The sequence below is a fragment of the Ranitomeya imitator genome, chromosome 1, assembly GCF_032444005.1.
Source record: "Ranitomeya imitator isolate aRanImi1 chromosome 1, aRanImi1.pri, whole genome shotgun sequence".
NCBI lineage: Eukaryota > Metazoa > Chordata > Amphibia > Anura > Dendrobatidae > Ranitomeya > Ranitomeya imitator.
The window spans coordinates 253,720,446-253,746,140 of record NC_091282.1 but is presented as its reverse complement, the minus strand read 5'-3'; the positions used below and the strand labels follow the sequence as shown (position 1 = coordinate 253,746,140).

At 42.0% G+C, this 25,695-nt stretch overlaps 1 protein-coding gene across 1 annotated transcript in view; it reads right to left on the bottom strand.

Moving 5' to 3' along the window:
- Window positions 1-271: 271 nt before the first annotated feature.
- The window catches only part of HIP1R (huntingtin interacting protein 1 related), a 182,946-nt gene continuing 157,522 nt past the window's right edge, over window positions 272-25,695 (bottom strand). Inside the window, exons 16-32 of the mRNA XM_069755688.1 lie at window positions 25,081-25,197; window positions 20,427-20,528; window positions 19,242-19,436; window positions 18,361-18,508; window positions 17,368-17,454; window positions 16,923-17,030; window positions 16,695-16,831; window positions 16,310-16,420; window positions 15,014-15,072; window positions 14,390-14,420; window positions 13,795-13,857; window positions 12,895-12,995; window positions 12,643-12,748; window positions 9,562-9,685; window positions 9,094-9,155; window positions 2,711-2,905; window positions 272-1,972 (exon numbers count right to left, since the gene is read on the bottom strand). Of these exons, the coding sequence (XP_069611789.1) occupies window positions 1,925-1,972; window positions 2,711-2,905; window positions 9,094-9,155; window positions 9,562-9,685; window positions 12,643-12,748; window positions 12,895-12,995; window positions 13,795-13,857; window positions 14,390-14,420; window positions 15,014-15,072; window positions 16,310-16,420; window positions 16,695-16,831; window positions 16,923-17,030; window positions 17,368-17,454; window positions 18,361-18,508; window positions 19,242-19,436; window positions 20,427-20,528; window positions 25,081-25,197 (1,794 nt within the window). The 3' untranslated portion in view covers window positions 272-1,924. The remainder of the gene's footprint in view (window positions 1,973-2,710; window positions 2,906-9,093; window positions 9,156-9,561; window positions 9,686-12,642; window positions 12,749-12,894; window positions 12,996-13,794; window positions 13,858-14,389; window positions 14,421-15,013; window positions 15,073-16,309; window positions 16,421-16,694; window positions 16,832-16,922; window positions 17,031-17,367; window positions 17,455-18,360; window positions 18,509-19,241; window positions 19,437-20,426; window positions 20,529-25,080; window positions 25,198-25,695) is intronic.

The following is a 25,695-nucleotide window of genomic DNA, read 5'->3' as shown; positions in this document are numbered from 1 at the left end:
ATTTGATCACATTTCTCTATGGGCTTGCCACACAGGACCTGTTTTTCTGTCAGCCGCTTTCAGCACTGCCCATCTCCTCTTGGGCGCTAGTGTCTTTACTCATTTTACTTTACTATCCAAATCATCTATTGATAGACAAGTTTGGTACAAGATTGTTGGTATAATTTAGTACCATAATAACATGCCAAAATGGAATTCAGCTGCGGCCAGTGGAAACCGGCAATTTGGCAGTAGTTCCACATTCTCAAAAATAAAACCGTCACACATAAAATAGATTTAAAGTTTTATTGCTTATTTCACATGTACAAAGATACAAAACTGAAAACACATTCAGCCTAAAAGGAGGACAAGGATATGAAAAGACTACTGCTTGAGACGGACAACCCTGTAACTCAGATGGCATATAAAAAACTTTTAATAAATCAGGACATTTCTCTAAATAAATGTTCTGTGACAGAGCACATGAATCATGGCTGGTAGATCGCTAGTGAACAAAAGTATACTCTTATACTCAACATAAAAAAAAAAAATTCAGCCTTCAAGTTCACCATCTTCAGTCACCGTGCTGAAAATAAAATGACAGGAAATGAAAAAAAATCCCCGGGATCCTAAGTAACACATCAAATAAATAAAGCATCACAGTGAGTCCTCATACCCGCCACGTAATCATGGATGACAAAACACCGGACAGAATATAACCAACTGGAAACAAAGAAGTGAGATCACATAGGTAAAACAATAAAACGCGTGTGTGCAGAATAGTTGGACATTGTATCTCTCACCTACACACATCCAAGGTGACGCTAATGTGTCTGTAGCAGTGGAAGATTATATACAGCCCCTTTACACAATCCCTTAAGCCGGGCACCAACCTCTGCTCCAGAATGGTACTCTCGTCCTCTGTACTGATTTAATATTTAATTCTAACAGTTATTAAATTGCTAATTCAGCACAGATCATATTAGCAAGTGAACACCCAACATTTGTTTTTGTTTCAAGCCTAAAGATGCCATTTTAGAGTCCTGTAGGCATTGCTAAGATTTGTTATAATAAGTGATTTACACCACCAATTGGTATTACTCAACTTTCCCCTCCTCCAGAAACTTGGGTGCAAGAAAATAAAAATATGGAATATTCTACAGAACATAATGAATTCTAAATTTAAAACATTTAAAAACATAATTACATTAGTTCAACATTTATTTATCACAGAAGACATTCCCTTCTCACCTAGGCAAAGTAGAAATAGTGAGAACCTAAAGAGTAACGGTTACAAGACTGGTGGTCTTCAACTAGAAGGACGTCTTTCAAGCATAGATGGTCTCAGCTTTATTCAGACATTCACATTTCAAGTCAATTTATATTCTAGATCGGCGTTTCCCAAACTCCAGTCCTCACAGCCCCCAACAGTTATTCAGGATTGCCTTGGTATTGTACGTGAGATGGAAATATTAAGGTATCTGGAACTGCCACAGGTTGTCTCACTTGTGCAATACTGAGGAGATTCTGGACTGGATTCTGACAAAACACTGTTCTAGATGGTGGCATTTGAGGACATGCCACCCAGCCACGCAATAGTTTGGTTAACGTCTGTAGTAGAGGGTATCTTCTGGTGCATATATAACTTACAAGAAGAATTGTGCACCACCCTTTTGCACCTCTTTATAAAGGCAAAATAAAATATAATAAAATAAACCTAAATAAAAAGATGCCAACAATAGATTTCTTACACTAGTATAAATAAGCAGCTGAGTGGGAAAGGCTAAAGTTACCACCCCAAAGGTATCAGAAGAGCAACTATCTGTATAGAACACAGATGTAATGGTTCAAAAGTGCCAGTGTTACAGTATTTCTGGCACACCCTAGAACATGTAGCTGTGCTCAAACGTCATGGTGGACAGCCATCCTGACATGGAATCAAGAGCTAGAAGTTGATGAACTGAGCTTGATAGACGCCATCATCTTTATCAATCTAGAAAATAAAAGAGTAAATTAAACATGTAGTTAATAAAAAAATATGTTAAGGATCAAAAACATTTGAGTACATTTAAGTCCCACTTCATCAAAGCTATTACGTCACAATTCTGGCGTAAACCTCTTTGAAAATTCTTAATTTTTTTGTATAACTTGGAGTTTTCACAGTGGTTTTGCCAAGCTCTGCTAAAATGGGTGGAACGGGGCGAGAGTGCCACAGCTCTGTTAATTCATGGAGAGCCGTGGTGTTCTTTACTCCAGAAATGTAACTGCTCCTCTTCATGAATCAGCGCATGTAGGCAGAGACTTGTCCATCCAGGACAGTGGGTGGGGTGAAGCCGCCGGGGACCTGCCTGTCCGACTATTTTACGGGGGCGATCTCTGTCCCAGACGGCTTTTAAAGTGCGTTTTTCTCTGAAACGTCGCAGCATTTCAGACAAACTTACCTGGCTAAAATCATACAGCCAGTGCCTGATACAAGCCGCCCATGGATAGGGCATCGTGTATCAGCTGACAGGTTCACTGTTTTGTTTTATAAGTATATAAACTTTGGTGATCACACACTCCGCCAGCTCTATTAAAGTATCAAAACCCTTTCAGTGTCAATGTATTAGTTTGAATTCATGGCAAATCCCCCCCCCAAAATATATAGTTTAGTAGTAAGTATTATTTCAGGTTCTTAATATCATACATGGCATCTCAGAGTTGGGAGGAAATGGTTTTCTGAAGTTTATACCTTGTGCTCGGTCTTGGGTGGAATGTTCGGCTTCTGTGCCAACTGTGGCTTCTTCAGAATTCCAGGTCTCTGAGGTGGTCTTACAGTTTCTTCTGCTTCATCAAGCACTCCTGACATTCCGTAATGCTTCTTCCTAAGATCTCCGAGACGCATTCTTTCATTCTGCAGCGCAGACTCAAGTTCAAGGACTTTAACCTTAACAATAAAAATATCAATTAGTTTTGAATATAAATTAGATGGGTAAGCAAGGGGTATTGAACTTTCACTTTCTTGTAAGCTTTAAAATTCGATCAGCCATCTTCACACAAGGATAAAATTGGTATACAAAAGTTTTTCTCCTTGTATGCACAATTTAGTGCATCCCTTACACTTGGCCACCCACTCTGTGGCACAAAACAAATTATATATATATATATATATATATATATATATATATATATATATATATATATATATATATATATATATATATATTATATTATATTATAATATATATAATATATATAATTATAATATATTATATATATTATATATATATATATATTATATATATATATAATATATATATATTATAATATATATTATATATTATAATATATAATATATATTATAATATCCTCAACAAGAGCCAAGCAGGTTTCATGCCGAACCACCGCACCACTGACCACATCTATACTCTGCACAGCCTCATTCAGAGACACGTCTACAATACAAAGAATGGGAAGATATACGCCTGCTTTGTGGACTTTAAAAAGGCTTTTGATTCAGTGTGGCACCCGGGCTTATTCCTGAAACTGCTGGAGAGTGGAATAGGAGGAAAGACCTACGATGTCATCAAAAGCTCCTACACCGAGAACAGCTGCAGCGTGAGTGTGAGCGGCAAAAGAACGGCTTTTTTCCAGCAGAGCCGCGGAGTAAGACAAGGCTGCAGCCTAAGCCCAACGCTCTTCAACATCTACATCAACGAGCTGGCTACCGCCCTGGAATCCTCCTCAGCACCAGGTCTCACCCTCCACGACGCCCAGGTGAAATTCCTGCTGTATGCAGATGACCTGCTGCTGCTGTCACCAACCGAGAAAGGCCTCCAGGACAACCTGAAAATCCTAGAGAAATTCAGCTCCACCTGGGCCCTACCGGTCAACCTAAAGAAAACCAACACCATGGTGTTCCAGAGGAGAAAGAGAAGATCAGACCAACACCCATCATTTATCCTCAACAACTGCGACCTCACAGGAACGGACAAATATACCTACCTGGGCCTAGAGATTCACCGGTCAGGGAACTTCAAACAAGCCATAGAGACCCTGAAAGACAAGGCCTGCAAAACCTTCTATGCCATCCGAAGGACACTCTACCATCTGAAGCCACCAGTGAGGGTCTGGCTAAAAATCTTCGACTCCATCATCGCCCCAATCCTCCTGTATGGCAGCGAAGTCTGGGGTCCTCACACCTACCCAGACTGGTCAAAGTGGGACTCCAGTCCAACAGAAATATTCCACCTGGAATTCTGCAAGCACCTTCTCCAGGTCCATCGGAGCACCTCCAACAGTGCTTGTCGGGCCGAGCTGGGCAGATTCCCTCTACACCTAACAGTTCTAAAGAGGGCGCTGTCATTCCAGGCTCACCTGCATAGGAGCAATCCAAGCTCCCACCACCATAAAGCCCTGATACATGAAGGTGAAACAGAAAAACCAGAACCCCCGGAACAGCCCAGCCAAACCCAACCGGAGCAGAACACCAATCACAACAACCTGACAAAAGCCGGAATTAGGAAGATGGCAGATGAAGGCCAGGAGAGGTATGTCAGTGACTGGAAGAATGATATCATCAGCTCACAGAAACTGACCATGTACCGGAGCCTACAGAGAGACTACAGACTGGCCCCATATCTGGAGAAACTCCCGGACCCCAGAGACCGCCAGATCCTGAGCCGATATAGACTCAGTGCCCACAGTCTGGCCATCGAATGTGGCCGACACAGGCAGAGCTACAAGCCCAGGGAGGAAAGACTGTGCCAACACTGTGATCAGGAGGCCATAGAGGACGAAACCCACTTCCTGCTACACTGCTCCAAATACTCAGCAGTGAGGGACACTCACTTCAGGAGACTCTCACATCTCTTCCCAGACTTCATCACCATGAAGGAGGAAGAGAAAACCTATATCTTGCTGGGAGAAGAAGAGAGAGCGGTGGAGATAGCAGCGCGGTATGTGAGCGAATGTCATAGACTACGAGAAAGAGAACTATGATGCCATGGACTATAGCCCCCAACCTGGACCTGCCCCATCCACCTCCCCTATGCCATGGACTATAGCCCCCACCCTGGATCCGCCCCATCCATCTCCCCTATGCCATGGACTATAGCCCCCACCCTGGATCTGCCCCATCCACCTCCCCCCACAGCTCCTACCCAACATCCCCTCAGTCCCTATCCCTATTGCCTCTATACACTTGCTTTGGCAAAACTGATGTGTATTTGGTCCTGCCAATAAAGCTTCTTTGAAGCTTGAATATATATATATATATATATATATATATATATATATATATATATATATATATATATATAGAGAGAGAGAGAGAGAGAGAGAGAGAGAGAGAGAGAGAGAGAGAGAGAGAGAGAGAGAGAGAGAGAGAGAGAGAGAGAGAGAGAGAGAGAGAGAGAGAGAGAGAGAGAGAGAGAGAGAGAGAGAGAGAGAAAAACGCCCAATCAGCGACGGGCACAGTCCGCCGGCCGCTCCATACTCCCCTCCAGTCAGCCCCCTCACACAGGGTTAATGCCAGCGTTAATGGACCGCGGTGTAACGCACTCCATTAACACAGCTATTAACCCTGTGTGACCAACTTTTTGCTATTGATGCTGCGTATGCAGCATCAATAGTAAAAATATCTAATGTTACAAATAATAATAATAATAATAATAATAAAAAAAAACGTTATTCTCACCCTCCGACGTCGCGCCCTGTTCTCGGCAGTGCAAGCGGCAGGTTCCGGTGCCAAGGATGCTATGCGAGAAGGACCTGTCATGACGTCACGTCATGTGACCGCGACGTCATCACAGGTCCTGCGCTCATACCAACCCTGGGACCGGAAGCTGCCGTGTGCACTGCACACAGGTGCCAGGACTACAAGGGGCCCTCGGAAGATGAGTGTATGTTTATTTTTTATTTTAAGTCTTTTTTAACCTGTTACATATGTGGCCGGGCAATATACTACGTGGCCGGGCAATATACTACGTGGCCGGGCAATATACTACGTGGTTGGGCAATATACTACGTGGTTGGGCAATATACTACGTGGCTGGTCAATATAACTCATGGGCTGTGCAATATACTACGTGGACATGCATATTCTAGAATACCCGATGCGTTAGAATCGGGCCACCATCTAGTCTACTATTTAATTGTCCAAGGGTCACTTCTGTCTGTCTTTCTGTCTGTCACGGATATTCATTTGTTGCGGCCTCTGTGTCATGGAAATCCAAGTCGCTGATTGGTCATGGCAAAACGCCCACGACCATTGCTACGACCAATCAGCGACGGCCATAGTCTGGCAGCGAAATGGCCGCTGCTTTACTGCCCTGCAGTCAGCGCTGAGCGCTCACACAGGGTTAATGCCAGAGTTAACGGACCACGGTGTAATGCACTCCGTTAACGCAGCTATTAACACTGTGTAACCAACTTTTTACTATTGATGCTGCGTATGCAGCATCAATAGTAAAACGATCTAATGTTACAAATAATAATAATTAATAAAAAAGGTTATTTTCACCCTCCGACGTCGCCTGCTGTCCTCGGCAGTGCAAGCGGCAGGTTCCGGTGCCAAGGATGCTATGAGAGAAGGATCTGCCATGACAACATGGTCATGTGACCGCGACGTCATCACAGGTCCTGCGCTCATACCAACCCTGGGACCGGAAGCTGCCGCGTGCACCGCACACAGGCGCCAGGACTTCAAGGGGTCTTCGGAAGGTAAGTTTATGATTATTTTTTATTTTAAGTCTTTTTTAACCACGCATATAGTGCCCACATTGCTGTATACTACGTGGGCTGTGTTACATACTGTGTGGGCTCTGTTATATACTACATCTCTGTGCTATATACGATGTAGCTGGGCAATATACAACGTGAATGTGCAATATATATCGTGACTGTCCAATATACTACGTGGCTGTGCAATATACTACGTGCTCTGTACTATATACTACGTAGCTGTGCAATATACTATGTGGCTGTGGCGGTTCTGTTATATACTACGTGGCTCTGTTATATACTACGTGGCAGTGCAATATACTACGATATACGACGTGGCTATGTTCTATACTACGTGGCTCTGCTATATACTACGTGGCTGACCAATATACTACGTGCCAGTGCAATACACTACGTGGCTATGTTATATACTACGTGGCTGTGTTATATACTACGTAGCCCTGCTATATACTACGTACGCTATGTTACATACTACGTCACTGTGCAATATAGTATGTAGCCTGTGCTATATACTACCTACATATTCTAGAGCAGAGGTCCCCAACTCCAGTCCTCAAGGCCCACCAACAGGTCATGTTTTCAGGATTTCCTTTGCATTGCACAGGTGATGCAATTATTACCTGGGCAAGACTAAGGAAATCCTGAAAACATGACATGATGGTGGGCCTTGAGGACTGGAGTTGGGGACCTCTGTTCTAGAGTACCCGATATACATACATGCACACTAGTGATTCACTAGTAAGCAAGTATGCTCATTGCTCGGGTTTTCCAAGCATGCTCGGGTAGTCTCAGAGTATTATTTCGGCGTGCTCGGAGATTTAGTTTATGTCAACGAAGCTGCATGAGCTGCGGCTGCTAGACATCTTGAATACATGTGGGGATTGCCTGTTTGTTAAGCCTCCCCACATGTATTCAAGCTGTCTATCAGCCGCAACTCATGCTGCTGCATCGACAAACTAAATCTCCCAGCACACCGAAATACTCGGGAGACCACCCGAGCATGCTCGGAGAAACCAGAGTAACGAGTATACTCGCTCACACACACACAAACACATATACATATAATATATTATACATACACACACGTAGCTTTTTTTTTTACTTTACATAGGAGCTGGATGACCGTGCAGTTAACAACACCTACATCCCATTTAAGTGAACAAGGACTAAGGGTACCTTCACACTGAACAACTTAACAACGATATCGCTAGCGATCCGTGACGTTGCAGCGTCCTGGATAGCGATATTGTTGTGTTTGACACGCAGCAGCGATCTGGATCCTGCTGTGACATCGCTGGTCGGAGCAGAAAGGCCAGAACTTTATTTCGTCGCTGGATCTCCCACAGACATCGCTGAATCGGCGTGTGTGACGCCGATTCAGCGATGTCTTTACTGGTAACCAGGGTAAACATCGGGTTACTAAGCGCAGGGCCGCTTTTAGTAACCCCATGTTTACCCTGGTTACCAGTGTAAATGTAAAAAAAAGCAAACACTACATACTTACATTCCGGTGTCTGTCCCCGGCGTTCTGCTTCCCTGCACTGACTGAGCGCCGGCTGGCCGTGAAGCACAGCGGTGACGTCACCGCTCTGCGTTACGGCTGGCGCTTACACAGTGCAGGGAAGCAGAACGCCGGGGGACGCGACAGACACCGGAATGTAAGTATGTAGTGTTTGGTTTTTTTACATTTACACTGGTAACCAGGGTAAACATCAGGTTACTAAGCGCGGCCCTACACTTAGTAACCCGATGTTTACCCTGGTTACCCGGGGACCTCGGCATCGTTGGTCGCTGGAGAGCTGTCTGTGTGACAGCTCTCCAGCGACCACACAGCGACGCTGCAGCGATCGGCATCGTTGTCTAGATCGCTGCAGCGTCGCTAAATGTGACGGTACCTTAAGTTACAATATCAGGAGCAGCAGCTATTGATAGACTGGTGGGGTGCCTCTATTGCCACTCCCTGCAAATATTGATGGCCTCTCCTAGAGATATGCTATCACTTTTAAAGGACCAGATAACCCCACCCCCCTCCACCCATTTAACTATGGAGAGAGGTTTGATTTAAAAGTGACCATGCAGTGGCATAGGGAGCAGAAATCTAAACCATGACTACATAGCAAAAGAAAGGCAGAGAAGGTACGGTTCAGACTTAGAAATGTGCTCCCCATGCCTCTAAAGTGGCCATCAGAAATACCAGACTGCCAGGTTTAGTGGAGGAGGCAGTAGGAAGCAAACAATGTGTACTAATTAAATGCTTAGGTGCCAAGGTTGAGGGTCACTTTAAGAAGCAATTCATTCACTTTTCCTCCTACTCATGAGGACTTCATATACAGGATTTTTTGGGAAAGCAGAGCATTCCTACATGTGATGTCCATAGAGACTGCACATTACCTGGCTTTCCATTTCTTCCTTCTTTAGCTTGATGAGAGACATTCCAGAGAAGTCCATGGTATCTAAAGGGAAAGGTCATTAGTAGTGATGAGTGAGTATACTCGTTGCTCTGGTTACTCCTAGCACGCTCGAGTGGTCTCCGAGTATTTGTGAGTGCTCTGGAGATTTAGTTTTTGTTGATGTTGACGCAGCTGCATGATTTGCGGCTGCTAGACGGCTTGAATACATGTGGGGATTCCCTAGCAACAAGGCAACCCCCACATGTATTCATGCTGTCCAGAAGCTGCAAATCATGCAGCTGCGTCAACAAAAACTAAATCTCCGAGCACCAACAAATACTCGGAGACCACCCGAGCGTGCTAGGAGAAACCCGAGCAATGAGTACACTTGTTCATCACTAGTCATTAGTGATCTCATAGGAATACATATCAAACATCCCAATTCAAGACCACATACTAGACAAACTACCTTTCTCTTCAATCTGTTCTTGGCCTGATCTTGTGGATGCCACCACATTCGCTGCCATCTCATTGACACGACGAGAGCACTGCTGCAGCTTTCCCAGATTCTTGCTGTCTTTATCAGCCTTCACCTGTAGATACATAATCCGCTTCATATAACGATATTTTGGGGCACTTTTTGCTGCCACATAACACTGCAAATTTGTCAAAATGATTAACTGTAGTAAAAGGACAGAGCATTCCAAGAAAAGAAAGTCGTATAATGTAAAGTCATCCCTCTCTGTGTATGATTTTTTGTTTGTTTGTCCTCATCTAGAGAAAACACTTTTAATCATTTGCGGAAATGGTAATTTCTTCAAATAATCCAGCTTGTGACTCATTTTATTCTTCACTTCAACCCCCTCCTGCCCTCCATTGTACGTATAGAACTCTGAGGCCATGTAACCCCTTAGAAGCCATGATAAATAATGACTGCGACTTGCAGAGATAAAACCACATTGTAAGGTGCAAAAACAAGCTACTAAATATGACAGCAATCAAATAAGGATGACAAAATTAGGTTAAGGTGCAGTGGTTAAAGTGCAAACATGCTACTGAAGGTTTGCAATACTCAGCTAGACATGAAGGAGGAAGCAAATCAACTAACTTCAAGGGGTATACACGACCTGGTTAGCAGGGAGCGTTCCGACGTGCGTTTCGTTTCGCGTTAGCTTCTTCTGATGGGGGTGTAGTAACTTATTTGATTGCTGTCATATTTAGTAGCTTGTTTTTGCACCTTACAATGTGGTTTTATCTCTGCAAGTATTCTAAAGCATGTTTTGCACTAATATTGAACTTTAGCACTATGTACTTTAATGTTCTTTATTTTGGATGTAGAGATAGCAAGCAATCTTATAATTATATATGTAGACAATTTTGCTGTGAGGAGCCACAAAGGTTTTTACATAGAGCCATAAGCTATATGGGCATCTAAATAGAGCTGTATGGGAAAACTCTTTTCCTGATTTATGTGTCTATGCTTTATGAATGTTATATTGAATACCAAATTTGGCTGACATATAAGTCCAAAAGCACCGTTTACAAAGAGAAATATATTGAATTATATAATATTGATTAACATTCAAGAAAGCTTTGCTGCATATATAAAGGTAGCCCTCTCTGAGGAACCCTAAAAAAAATTTTTTCTTGATATACTCTGGATATTCACCCATTTTTTAAATATGTTTATGGCATAAGTATATTAAGTCCTGTGTTCTCAGGTCCATATGTGTGTGTATTCACCCACTGAATCTTTTTAAATAGTTGTGTGTCAATATTTGTTAAATTAAAAAAAAAAAATTGGGGAATTTTTACTTGGCATATGCTTCAGTTTATTTGTATAGTATGTTATTTTGGAAGTGCCATTTGTGACTAGGTAATTTCTTTTTGGTTATATGTGTCATTTTAGTTTACTCAGTGCATCAGTTCTGACACAGAGATCTCATAGATTTAGCAATAAAGCAGAGCTGAGGAAGCTGACCCCCCCACACCGTGCTCTGTATATACAATGTCCATACACAGTGAGCTGCCCATCACAGGATGGAGTGTGTTAAACTAGGATGTATGCGTTGCCGGGTCCCAGCAATGATAAGTTCCTGGTGCTTAAACGGTCATTGCAAGCAAAAAACCCACAAGCTCAATAAGAGAATCAAATCTGCGTTTTAACTATTACCTTATGCAGTCATCAGATTACACAGAAAAAGCTGCTGACAGCCTTTAATTTTATTGAAGAATAATGATCATACAGAATCAAAGAAACATATTCAATGTTATTACCTTACAATATATGTACAGCAAGGGTCAACCGACCAACCAGGCAGTGAAGGAAAAAAATATATAAGCAATTAACTTATTTTTAGAGGAAGGCCTTTTCAAAAACTAGAAGGAACGGTTGAGGTAGGACAATTTTATATTAAAGGTAGTATAAATAGAGGAATTCTGGAAAGGTGTAAGAAAGACCAGCTGGTGACGGGATAATAGGTGTTAGGGGTAGAATGGGGAAATATCTTAAAGGGAACCTGTCACCCCGAAAATCGCGGGTGAGGTAATCCCACCGGCATCAGGGGCTTATCTGCAGCATTCTGTAATGCTGTAGATAAGCCCCCGATGTTACCTGAAAAAGGAGAAAAAGACGTTAGATTATACTCACCCAGGGGCGGTCCCGCTGCTGGTCAGGTCGGATGGGTGTCTCTGGTCCGCTCCGGCGCCTCCTATCTTCTTTCCATGACGTCCTCTTCTGATCTTCAGCCACGGCTCCGGCGCAGGCGTACTTTGCTCTCCCCTCTTGAGGGCAGAGGATAGTACTGCAGTGCGCAGGCGCCGGAAAGGTCAGAGGCCCGGCGCCTGCGCACTGCAGTACTTTGTCTGCCCTCAACAGGGCAGAGCAAAGTACGCCTGCGCCGGAGCCGTGGCTGAAGATCAGAAGAGGACGTCATGGAAAGAAGATGGGAGGCGCCGCAGCGGACCGGAGACACCCATCCGAAGTGACCAGCAGCGGGACCGCCCCTGGGTGAGTATAATATAACCTCTTTTTCTCCTCTTTCAGGTAACATCGGGGGCTTATCTACAGCATTACAGAATGCCGTAGATAAGCCCCTGATGCCGGTGGGATTACCTCACCCGCGATTTTCGGGGTGACAGGTTCCCTTTAAGAATGGCTTTTGGTTAGCAAGCTCAGGACATTTCCCCGAAGGCCACCGCATTGCAGCAATGGATGTGCGGGGTCTCCGTGCTTTTATAAGATGTCAGTGAAGCTCCCGCACCACCAAACCAGTCTGGGATGGGAGTCAGATCATCGCAGGGCCACCGAACACCTCCTGTGACCCCACTCCACCAGCGCTGCCGATTCCCCACCCACATCCCCGTAAGATGAATTCAGACTAAGAAGGACTCCCATTTGACACAAGATTTTTTCCCTATTTTCCTTCTGAAAAGTTAGGGTGCGTCTTATGGTCTGGTGGGTCTTATAGTCCGAAAAATTCGGTACTTTAGGACTTGCCTACAAATTATGTGTCTGACTATTTCTCGCTTCTTTTACTGACAGTGTTACCTTGGATGCAGCCACCAGTTGTGCTGTACTGGCAGCAATCTCATGTGATCCGACAATCAACTCCTCATACTTCCCTTTATGGAGCACGACTTTATCTGCAGACTCCCTGTAACACAGCAAACAAGCTTCAGAAACTAGATAGTCATTACTTTACAAAGAAAAATAATGGACATCAATCATCAATAATGGAAAACCAGTTTTGTATATACAAATTAATACATCAAAATGATATGAAGAGGGTGAGATCCTTACACGAGTTGGGTGGCTCCCCAGCCCACAGCCTTTGATGCGGAGATCAGACCTTCCGTCCAGCGGGAGTTCTTGGCATAGAATTCTTGGGTGGTGGCTGCTCCCTGTAAAGCAGTGGCCACAAAAAAATTATTTTAGCAGATATCCATCAAGATATTATCATTTTACAATGTTAACACATTAAGAATTAGCTGTAGGCAAATCCACTGCTGAAACTCCATATTTAATTGCAATTCAATGGCAACAGTCTGTTTTACAGAACAGAATCAGTATCAATCACACATGCTATAGATTTTTATTTTTATTTAAACACGTGGCATTATTATTCTGCAGGGATTTTTTTCTGAAGCATGTGAATGTGGCAGAAAAATATCCAAATAGAAGGATTGGAGGATTAGAAGAACCCTGAATACAGCGCCCACAGTATGGAGGATGAGGTATGTGTATGTGTTCTGAGGGAGTGCAGGGCGCAGGTGCGGGATTCCGGGGCCGTAACTGGGAGGAGGTAAGGATTACAATAAAGACAGGAGGCAGGGGTTTCTGCCAGGCACCACATGCCCTGGTGACTGGAAGAAATCATTAGTATAAGGAAATAAAATAAGATTTCTCCACAACAAGCCCATTAATATGAGGCATACAGGAAGGACTAGTGTAACATTTGCATCACCTGTATTCCCATATTAATAGGTCATATACGACCCCGGGGAGTGACAACTTCCCAAACCTATTAAATATGCACAATAGTGGCAAGCAGGGGATGGGAAACCATTGACTTGCAGTGAATGTTGCTTAATATATATAATATAGAGTTTTACATAAACAATGCAAGTGTTATATTTAAAAAAAAAACCCACTAAGCTATACGCTAAATCAGACAAAGTGACAAGTAAATATGAAACCTACTCTTCCGCTCTCTACAATTTCCTTCTGTAAGTCTGTGGAGGTTATAACAAGCTGCCTAATGGCCTGAATAGAAGGAAAAAAAACAATTCTGATTAATATCATTGTAGCTCAAAGTCAAGACAAATCTATACTTAAATAAAAAAATAAAAAAAAGCATGTTCACAAATGGCTAAATAAATATACAATATAGATTTAAAAAAAATAATAATCTCAATTTATTCTGTATGGAGTATGAGATCCATGTACGGAAATACAAACAATTAGGCCTCATTCAGACATCAATGTTTTCACATACGCAAAACAAAAAGGCACAGCGTCATCATTTCCTGCCCAGGAGATGTGGTATGATCAGACCATGTTCCTGTAGGGTCAGATACAGCCATTATATTACACAGTGGGGGGCACAGACACCTAATATAGGTAATAGGTGTCTATTTTTTCCCCTTATTTTTATCTATATATGTGTGTGACGCCCATTTTTTTTTTTTTTTTTTTTTTTAAAGGTACTGCAACTTGTGAGATTTTTTTAAATACTATTGTCGTGTATAAAAACCCCTTGAGCATAAGAGTACACTGCTCACTCTTCATCGCTTACCTTCATAAGGTCTGTGCATGAATTCAAAATCCTATTAAAATACAAAGCCAAACATACATTTTTTTTTGCTTTACCCACAGCAGTTTACAAAATAACATTGTTTTGAATAACATTGTTTTCCAGGATCACCATAATGATAATCTTTGATGGCATAGCGGTTTAAAGAGGCCATGGCACGTGTCTATACTGCTCCGTCTACTTGCACACCATATACTTAGTGGTGACTGTACAGAATAGTGCAATATTAATTGATATACTTTAATGGGACGATGCTGCAATATGGTCTACAGACACTTATTAAGAAAATTGCAAGCAAGTAGACGGTGCAAACATTGAAAAAGCTGCAGCACTTGCCCGAGCACTGCGGCCACATTCGAAAGCCATTTGGAGAGTGTTGAGAATTATACCCCCTAATTGCATATGGATCACATATCCTAGGGAAAGTAGATTATTGTGGTGATCCCGGAAACCCTTTTAAAAGTAAGACTAAGAACAGCTTTGCTCTGATGGGACCAACAATATACGAGTTATAAAGAGGCTTAAAATAGAGACAGTACCCGCAATGTATGATATAAAAAGCTGCAGCACTGACGTTTCATCACTTGAGAAAATAATTAAACTGACCTCTCATTTACTTCCAGCTTAACCCCAGAACTGTCCTTTCGAGCCTGATTCATCATTTCCTGCCAGAAAATAGAAGTGTTTCAGCCAAAATAATTGATACATAATAAATTAAAAGAACTGGAGTGAAATACCAGATCAGTTAAGTGATAGCAGCGACTATTTTTACCTTGTAATAGCGGAAGGCTAGAGTTGGTGCAAATCGATTCGCAGGACCTGGTCCATCGGTCACGTCAGTAATCTGTGGTCGCAGTATGGGAGTCTTGAGAAAAGCCTCCTACCTAACAGTGTCTGTCACTCTTTTTTCGATTACCCAGTCTGGTGCAAAGTCACGTGTCCAGCTACAATGATGAGGTTCAGGTTGCGCCAGGCTGGCTAATCAAAATCGGAGCCAGGGGGCGACAGGTAACAAGTGGTTCTCAATGCTCCAGTCAAGTGGCCACATGACATGGCTGATAGATCAGAGAAGGGGTTGGGCTGCAGGTTCATATGAACAGATAGTACCCTTCTAGCTCATACCAGTATTGATAAAATACTATACAGCACAAAACATTCAAGTCAAACTATGTTGACATTTGTTTTGTGCTTTGTCTGTAATGGAAGTAATGACACAGTTCAGATTTGCCACATCACCCATACCACCGGCAGTCTTTGAACCCAACAGATCATTGTTCCAGTTGATTGAGCCACTAATGGCAGTGTCAATGTAGCCTTAACACTCAATGTAGTTTGAGCTTTAGAGGGAACACTACAGTCATAGGTAATTCTCCTTACAAAACAGACAAGAACCTACTAGGTTATGGTGTAGGAGAATGTAATGAATGACATTTCTCTACTTCATTTAAAGGGGATATCTGGGGCACTGCTTATTTTTTGAATGGGGCTACAAACTTAGTGGCAGGTAGTTGGTAACTACCTGCCTGTTCTGCCCTGCAACAAAATCTGCTGGCTTAGAGCAGTCATTGACATCTCCTGCCACGGATTCTCCGGCTTCTGGTGACATCATGTCGACAGAGCAGCTTCTTCTCTTCCACAGTGCTCTGTCCACGGTGCGTCACAGCCAATGTTATGAGGATTGATAGCCAGTTTCCTGAGCCTGAGTTACCACTTAAGCTGGGAGAGATCTTAGAAGGGAAGAAAAAGTAGGTAGTTGGCAACTAACTGCCGGTAAGTTCTTCGACTCATTGAAAAAATAATCAATGTCCTGGATAACTCCTTTATTCAGTTATATCTGCAGATGACACAAGGATAGAAACTATTTCAGTATATAAAGTCCATTATAGATTACATAATCCTCACCTCAATCCTTCGCACTGCATCTTCTATGGCTGCAGATGTAGATGCCATCTCTTTATCCACCATGTCTCCTAATTCTTCCTGCCTGATATCCAAGCTCTTAGGCCTTAACTCCTGAAACACAAAAAAACAAACAAACATGAAATTAAAGCTTTGATATAAAACTTACAAAGGTGAATTTAAAGGGTAATTTCCATCTCAGTCTTTTAGTCTGCTACTACAGGAGGTACGAAAACAGACAAGTCCATGAGCTACAACGTTTCCATAGAAATGAATAGAGTCCTGGAAGAAGTGTAGTATCATTTTTGTGGCCCATGCATCGCCCTTTAATTAAGGTAATCTGAATCCAAGGAATGCTCTTTGTTACTTATTAAAAAGTTATTTGTACCTCTCCAAGTCCAAGGATATTCTGCAATGTTCTTCTAACATTGGTCAGGTCAGCACCTTTCAATGACTGCTTATCCTTCAGCTCATTCAAGTACTGTAAACTCTGGCTTCCACAATCCCTGCAGCTGTCTACAAGACCTAAAACATTAAAAATCATTGTGTTTAAGAAAACCAATATACTTAATGGCATAAATACCTTAAAAAACCCAGCATGAAAAACTGTACTCACGATCTCCATGGTCGGGGGGTGCCAAGTGAGATGTTGCACTGCCATTTACAATTGTATCGGCTGCTAAGTGTGCAAACTGCGCCAGTGCGCCAACAAGATGAGAGGCATCTGAGGGAGAAAAAATAGTGTTGAAACTAAAATAAGTGCATAAAGCTACATATAATGTTACCAGCAGAAATAAAGGGTTTTTTTCATTCATGTTTGCATGTAGTATTTTTTTTTTTTTGAGAACTCTAAAGTTTTTGAAGTTTTGCAAATTCTATCTTTAGTTTCCAACGGCAGCAGTGGCTACAGAAGAAATGTTTTTTCAAAAAAGCTAATAAGTGGGACATCAATAAATACAATGGAGTAATAGTGTGAAACTAGTCTAGGGAAAAATGTGGCATCTTCTAGATTATGCACAAAAAGTAGGATCAGAGAATGTCGAAAATAAACCTGCACTCACCAGTCATGTTCTGTATGTACTTAGAATGTCCGTTTGCTAGGGATGATAATGAGTCTATCGCACCCTTTGCTCGGTTTACAAGGTAATCTTCAAAAAGAAAAAGGACATTAAAACAAAGGACATGAAGCAGTAGAAAAGGTCTGTTTGTATATCCATCAAATACATGTGAAAACACAAAACACTCCTTACAAATATCAAAACCCGGTAAAAATGGTGGTAGAAAACAGAATAGCAATGACGTGAAATGGGACAGTTTTGTGTACATGTCTATTATAAAATCTGTGGCATCAAATATGTTTAATAGGGCCGGATTCAGTAAGGTGTTCTTGCCAGTATTCTGGCATGAAAACAACTTGATTCATAACTTTTTAGCAATTTTTGGCATTTTTATGCTAGCCTTGGCACTGCCATTTTTTATGCTAGCCCTGGTCAGGGGTGCCAAAATGGGCAAAGCATAGGCGTGACAGGGTGTGACTACACCCGATTGTCTAATTCAGGAAAAATTAAGCCACTTTAGTGGATTACATCTCTGCCAGAGCAAAAAGCACTTGTAAAAGGCGATGTAAACCTCTTAATGAATTTAGTGCATCTTCCTCCTGCATGTCTATCATTAAGACTAGCATGAACAATACCAGTCAATGAACAGGGCACATAGTCCATCCATATCCAGTTCAGCCACTTAGGAAATGGTCAAGTGATGTTGACTGGCTAAAAAAAACCCAAAAACAAATAGTGTAAACCAGGCCCAACAGCAATTATGACATGTGAAAGCATGCCAACTGATGCAAATATAACCTAAATATAATCTTGCTGATATATATTTAGATTTGTTTTGCTCCTAGAAGAAAGTTTCATTGCATTTGCTTTTGAATAGAATAATATGTTTTTAATTTGAAAGACTATCCTTTAATCTCTAACAATAATTGGTCCTAAAACTGAATGATTCATTAATAAACAGACTATAGAAGCATTTGTGACATGGAAGAACCATACCTGGTGAGCTGGTGCAGCGGATATGTAGGGGATCATCAAGTTTAGCCACAGCATCCTGGATGATATTCTCTGCCTCCCTCACTGTTCCCTGAATTACGTTAAATTGGTCCTCCAACATCTTCTGATACAGTTTCTGCTCTTCTGCAGTCTAAGAACACAATTAATAGACATGATTAGGTGTCACGACGCTCGGGTATTGGTGCTACAGAAAAAGCTGCACCCAGCAGCAACGGAGATGGACTAGACGCTGAATACGAACCTGATCACCAACGGGACCTTACACATGTGACAAAGTGATCAGGTAAAACAACAGGACCTTAGACATGTGACTGAGTGGGAGGATGTCAGGGGGCAGAGCCAGACGCCGGAAAACAGAGAAGGGATAAGCATAAAAGAATAGTGAAACAAGCAGAGGTCGAAGCCAGGTGATAACGAGATACCAGCAGGGAGAGTCAGGGAATAGCCAGAAGCCAAGCCAGGGGTCAGTAATTGAAAACGAATTGAGTAAAGCACGGAAAGCAAGAACACTATGCAAGCTGGCACACACTCCAGAGGTCAAGCATACAGACAGAAGTAAACCTATAGCTGACGAGGATACCAGGTTAGGAGCGAGTATAAATAGCCCTCCCATCTTGAAAGAGAGGCTAACAACATTAACCCTGAGAGAACAGGACATTAACCATGTCCTAACCATGACACTAGGGAGGCCATAACCAAACACCTTTCCTGCCTTTTTGGAATAGTGTACAGGAGATATGTATACAGTTGTAGATGACCAGCACACATGGCACAACAAGCACAAGTCACCTGATCACATATAGCAGAGCCTAATAACATGAGGAAATACTGGTGTCGCACATATCAGGCTACGGCTTTGGTACCTTTTTGTCAAGTTTTTCATTCAAGTCCCGTATCTCGCCGACTCGCTTTTCTTGCTCTTGGTTGAATAAAGCCTCCGTCTCTTGGGCCACATTTTTAACTGATAACAGCTCAGATTCTTTAGAAGTCAACAGGCTTTGTAGCGAGTCCTTCTCGGCTTCCAGTGCCGACAGCTTTGAAGACAATGTCGACTCTGACTACAGAAAAATCCAAAATACAGTGAGAAACAAAACTGAAATAAGTATTTTCAAGTCACAATTTAAGACTGTAAACTGAAGAGAGTGATTTTCTGGTTAAGAAAGACAAAACACAAACGTTTCAGAGATAGTTTGTAAAAGAAATCTTACAGCAATGCTGAATGGATGTGGCTGCTCTGTAGGACACAGCTTTAACTTGAAAATGGGCAGAAATCCTATCCCATTAACGCTCTGATACCATAACATTTTAGCCATAAACTAGTAAACAGAAGTAATATTTGCCGTTTAGGCCTCTCTACTTTATTTTAGAAACTAGTTTATGAAAAACCCAAAACATTTGTTAATATACTATATCAGGAAAGAATCATGATGAGCGAATGTGCTCGGATAACGTGTTCGTTCGGGTGTCATCCAAATAGCTGTGGGTGCTCGAATAATATGGTCGAGTCCTGAGTCACAGCTGTTAGACAGCCGCAGGGACACATGCGGGGATAGCCTATCTAACAGAAGCAAAGCATGCAGCCACAGGGACTCAAACAAATTATTCGGGCACACCGGAGATGCTTGGATAACATTATCCTATCACATTCACTCATCACTAGTAAAGAACCATTGGGACAGCGGCAGAATCACAGCGCAGTGCCCAGGGAAGGCGATTTCTGGCCGATTCAATTATTTCTAACACATGGCGATTGCATACAGGATGCTGACAACCCCTTTAGGTCCCCCAAAAACTGTTAATTATGTGATTGGCAGATCACTTCTGGCCTATAACAAAAAAACAAAAAAAAAACAAAAACAAAAACAAAAAAACCCTATGTTCCCCTCTGCAGTAAGATGGCAGTAAGGTAACAACTCCCTAATTAAAATCAGACTAATAGCTGTTACCAGAGCCCCATGACCTAGAGGAGTCACATCTAACAATCTGGTTTTGAAACTACATTGTAGCCAAACATTAGGACTCATTACAATGATTACCCAAGTACGTACCTGTTCAGTATTGGCTAAAGACTGTTGCAGCCGAATCAGTTCTTCTTTTTTGGATTCTACTTCTGTTTTTAGCTGTTCAATCTGAAACGTGTGATCTTCCAACTAAAAGTATTAATATTGTAATAAGATGAGAAATCACACGAAAAAAAATAATCAATACAGTTAGAGCGCTCTTGGCATAAATCCATCAAGAAATGAATGCTTGCATTTAAAGGGGTTTTACGGTTATGGGTTAATAATGCTGAAGCACCATATAATGGAAAGTGATGTACCATACGAATGTAATTTGTGCCACATAAACAAATAGATTTGAAAATAACATAGCAAGATGCAGGAATAGTGGAGTTACGAGAAAATACCACACCACAAAAATTAGCACTGAATAAAAAGGTGTAGAAAGGATGTAGATAGCACTCTTACGCAAAATTCTTTTTTATTCAAACAATTAAAACATGGAAATGGTGAAGAGTATCCTCATGGACGACAGCCGTTTCATGTCTCACCAACGCTTCCAACGGGTCCAGGTACTGAATAAAAAGGCCTATGTCTCGGGAAGCGTATGAAGGATTTAAAGAGATAGAACAATGGAATCCTCAGGGAAACGGTCAAATATCTCGCTCGAATATATTAATATATATATATATATATATATATATATATATATATATATATATATATATATATATATATATATATATATATATATATATATATATATATATATATATATATATATATATATATATATATATATATATAAGAAATGCACTGCACTGGGGCCCGGAGGTGGACCCATGCAGGCAGGGACATAGTGTCCATAGCAGCAGACCACATAACCGCTATGGGGCCCCTCAGTAAAGGGGCCTGATGGTGCTTGACATTGGAACCCCCCATTTGTTAAGAGCTGGGGCAAGGGCAGCATTGAAAAAGGGGGCGTGTCATGCAGGAAGAGAGGCGGCTGGCCAATGAACGCTTCCCCATCAGACTGATTAGAACACTCACTGACTGTTGTGTCTGTCCTCCTGCATGGCATGCATTCATCAGGGAACCCAGCCACACAGTACATAGGGGACACTAGCGGAGTAAGAGCAAAAGGACTTGTATTTTCTGCAGAGGTTGTAGGAGGAAGGCTTGCAGCACAGGACAGCATGGCGGCAGCAGCAGGGAGCTGATATCAGTCCTGTCTGCTGTGTGCCTGTGTCCTCCTACTCCACAGTGGCTTCTGCAGCCTTTTCCAGCTGGTGTCTGAACTATGTGGCCAACCTCCTCCACAGCCAAACCACGGATATCATAGAAGATTAGTATATCAGTGTGTGAACAGAATTGTTAATATAGGATACGGTCATTGTGAAGAACAGGAGAATAAACCTAGCTCTTCAAAGGATTAGTCACCAAATTGAGTGATTCCCAAGCCATAAGATTAGAGGGATAACTTGATCACTGGGGATCTAACTGCTGGGCCCCCCAGAGATTCTGAGATCAGGGCTCTGGAGTCCCTGTCCTGAATGGAGCAGAGTTGTGCATGCTTGTCCTCTGCACTCTTCATTATCTATAGAGCTGCTGAGCACTGCACTCTAATATTTTCTTCAATCCCACAGAAAATGAATAGAGGAGAAGCTGAGCATGAGTCTCTCCAATCCATTCATGGCTGAGATGCAGAGCTCTGTTCTCAGGATTGCTGGGGGTCCCAGGGGTCAATCCCCTAACAATCAGTAAGTTGTCCCTTAACGGGCTAACTTAATTTTCTGGGTGAATAACCCTTCAAGACCAAATGGCCTCTGTTCAGAGAATTCACCATGATGCATATGTTAAACAGTTGCCTCCTATAGATGTCATACAGTGGTTTCAACATCCACTGTAAAAAAAAAAAAAAAGTAAATGCTGCAAGTACATTTTTTACAGGATACTTTAAGATGGAATAGTGCAGTCTACTACACTAGGCCATACTTTTATTTGTGGTATACTACTAGATATCAGATAGTATAGATACCAGACATATAATTTAATCTGCAAAACGATCATTCGTCAAGTAAGGTTATCTTATGTGCAGTGCAAGAGATAATAGTTCTTGGTGGTCCATCTGCCGACATAAACAGGACTCACACTGTCGAGAATCATGACGGCCTAAGTGCACGGAATGATCTACTGCAGGTCTCTCACTAGTTTACTGATGTCTGCCAGTGTAAACAGGCTGTTAAACAATCTGAACAAGCCTACCACTGCTGGCTAGTCTATGTATAAAAAAAAAAAAGAAAAAAAAAAAAGGACAACCAAATCCATATCCAGCAATTCCATCCCAGTGATCTTGTGCATGAAGCCACAGTTGTTAAATAAAATTTTTTGCACAGTTCAAAAGGACTGCGGTCCATTGCCTAACCATCAGGGATTGTATCCCATTTTGTACTCCCCAATGACCAGACAAACAAGGCGCTATACAAATAAAAAAAAAATAGAGAAAGAGAATCCCCAACATGTTTCACCCTTACAGGCTTCATCAGGGTGATGAGGTGCAGAGCACAATAGTTTAACAAAAACAGAACTTTGTTTCTGGAGCTTTAGCGCTTGTGCATACATTGCAAATTTGGTGCATTTTTAACGTGAAGATTTGCTAGCAAAACCCGATACCAGCAAAGCGAATGAGAAACCTGAAGTGTCATGCACACATATTTTTTGACTTGCATATTTGGTGCCTAAAATAATCTGCATGTCAACTTTCTGTGTGTTTTTCACTATTGACCTCACTCAAATCAGGGCAAAAATGTGTATTTTTGCAAATCAGTTTTTCCTGCCAAGAGATGCAGAAATTTCTGCATCCATTTACTCAGTGTGTGCACATGGCTTTACTGTAACATACACTGTAGATACTCGAGTATAAGCTGAGATTTTCAGCCATTTTTTTAAGCTGAAAGTACCCCTCTCGGCTTATACTCGAGTCATTGTCCTGGGGGTCACAGCGGGGGTGGGGGAGCGGCAGCTGTCAAATCATACTCACCCTCCCGGCGCGGTCTCTGGCAGCTTCTCGGATGCGATGGTCTCCGGAAGCAATTCCTGTGTTCAGCGGTCACGTGGTACCGCTCATTAAAGTAATGAATATGGACACGACTCCACTCCCATAGGGGTGGAGCGCACATTCATTACTTTAATGAGCAGTACCAGTGACCGCTGAACACAGGAAGAGCTGCTGGCGCCCAGAGACCATTGCATCAGCGAAACTGCCAGGGACCGCGCCGGGAGGGCGAGTACCACTGGGGAGGTGAGCCAGGCGATATTCACCTGTCCCCGTTCCACCACCGGGCTCCATCTTCAGCGTCCCCTGGCTGTGTTGCTCAGGTCAGAGGGCACGAAGACGTGGTTAGTGCGCGCCCTCTGCCTGAACAGTCATTGCAGAGACCCGGAAGACACAGCAGTGGAACAGGGAACAGGTGAATATCGCAAGTACCAGTGTCCCCGCCTGCTCAGGACAAGAGTGTCTTTTTTTTTTTTTTTTTTTTTAATTGCAGCAGCAGCATATGGGGAATAATATTCTATGGAGCATCTTATGGGGCCATGAACAACCTTTATGCAGCATTGTATGGGGCAAATGTTTCTATGGAGCATCTTATGGGGCCATGAACAACCTTTATGCAGCATTGTATGGGGCAAATTTTTCTATAGAGCATCTTATGGGGCCATAATCAACCTTTGTGCAGAATCATATGGGGCATATTTTTGTATGAAGCATCTTATGGGGCACATCAAAAAATTTATGGAGCATTATATGGGGCGTATTTTGTATGGAGCATCTTATGGGGCCCATCAAACTTTATGGAGCATTATATGGGGTGTGTTTTGTATGGAGCATTATATGGGGCTCCCGATTCAATATGGATATTCAAAAACATTTAACCTACTGAGGTCTTAATTTTACATTTATTGGTATCTATTTTCATTTTTGAAATTTACCGGTAGCTGTTGCATTTCCCACCCTAGGCTTATACTCGAGTCATTAAGTTTTCCCAGTTTTTTGTGGCAAAATTAGGGGTCTCGGTTTATACTCGGGTTGGCTTATACTCGAGTATATACAGTAATAAGAGGAAAAAAACCACATACTGTATATCCAGTGACCCATTTTGAGATGTGGTGAGACATTGGTCAAACCTGGTAAATTCCCTTTAAAAACCATCATCAATAGCTACTGCACAGAACATATTCTATCATGTAACCTTTCTGATATAAAGCTTCCCTCATAGCTAAATATATAATTGTGAACATTAGTAAAATACATTCAGTACATATCTCAATTATCATTTAATTAGAATATATTAGTAATTTTGGTTGTGCTATAAATGTATTAATCTGGTAATTAATTCTGTGCATTTATTATTGTGCTATATGGATAGTAGTTTGGCCTTACATAGTTTTCTTGTATTACTGTATATTGGCCACGTCATTTATCTCTGAGAAAGCAAGAAAATAAAACATTTCCAGATAAATGTCTAATAAAAACACGGCCCAGCAGGTTTGCATAACAGCAAAGTGATGCATGGTCACAGCACACAGTTTACACAGTCTCACATTCAAATGCGGTGTCTGAGGCTTGCCATGAATACTATTTAGCACATTTGTCGGAAAGATGGCACCTAAAGTCTTAAAAAATTCAAATGTTTCAATTAACCTTTATTTCCGACTCGCGCTTCACTTGATCCATCTGAAACTCCAGCTGTTCCTTGATCCGTGCCACTTCCTCTTGGTTCTGCTGTGACACAGTAAGCTGCTTGGCGGTGTCAGCGTTCTGTATAAAAAAGGAAGAAGATAGAGCCAAGTTCAATCTAATATACTGCCATCATTAGACCGGCTGTCACCAATAACCCTACCGCCCTCCCTTATGCAGATCGTTAAGTGACGAAGTCAAAACCATTCGGAGCTTGGACTATTACTTTCTCTGAGTCGCATTAGGTTCTATTGTAAAATGCTGCTAAACCGCGACTATGACATCTGGTGAAAGCATGACAGGTTGGCTTCTCTCTACATCGTGATAAATGACAGCTTTACAAACTTTTACAAACCTGCCCAAGCTACAAGTAAATTACTTCTTATCAGAAAGTAATAATTTCCTCAATCAGAACTTGCTTTACAACAGCTCGGAGTTTGTCTATCTGTTAATGCTTCCACTGGAGCATATATAGGCACAGAACACAGGATTTTTTGGTTGCTTACCGTAAAATCTGTTTCTCGGAGCCTTCATTGGGGGACACAGGAACCATGGGTGTATGCTGCTGCCACTAGGCGG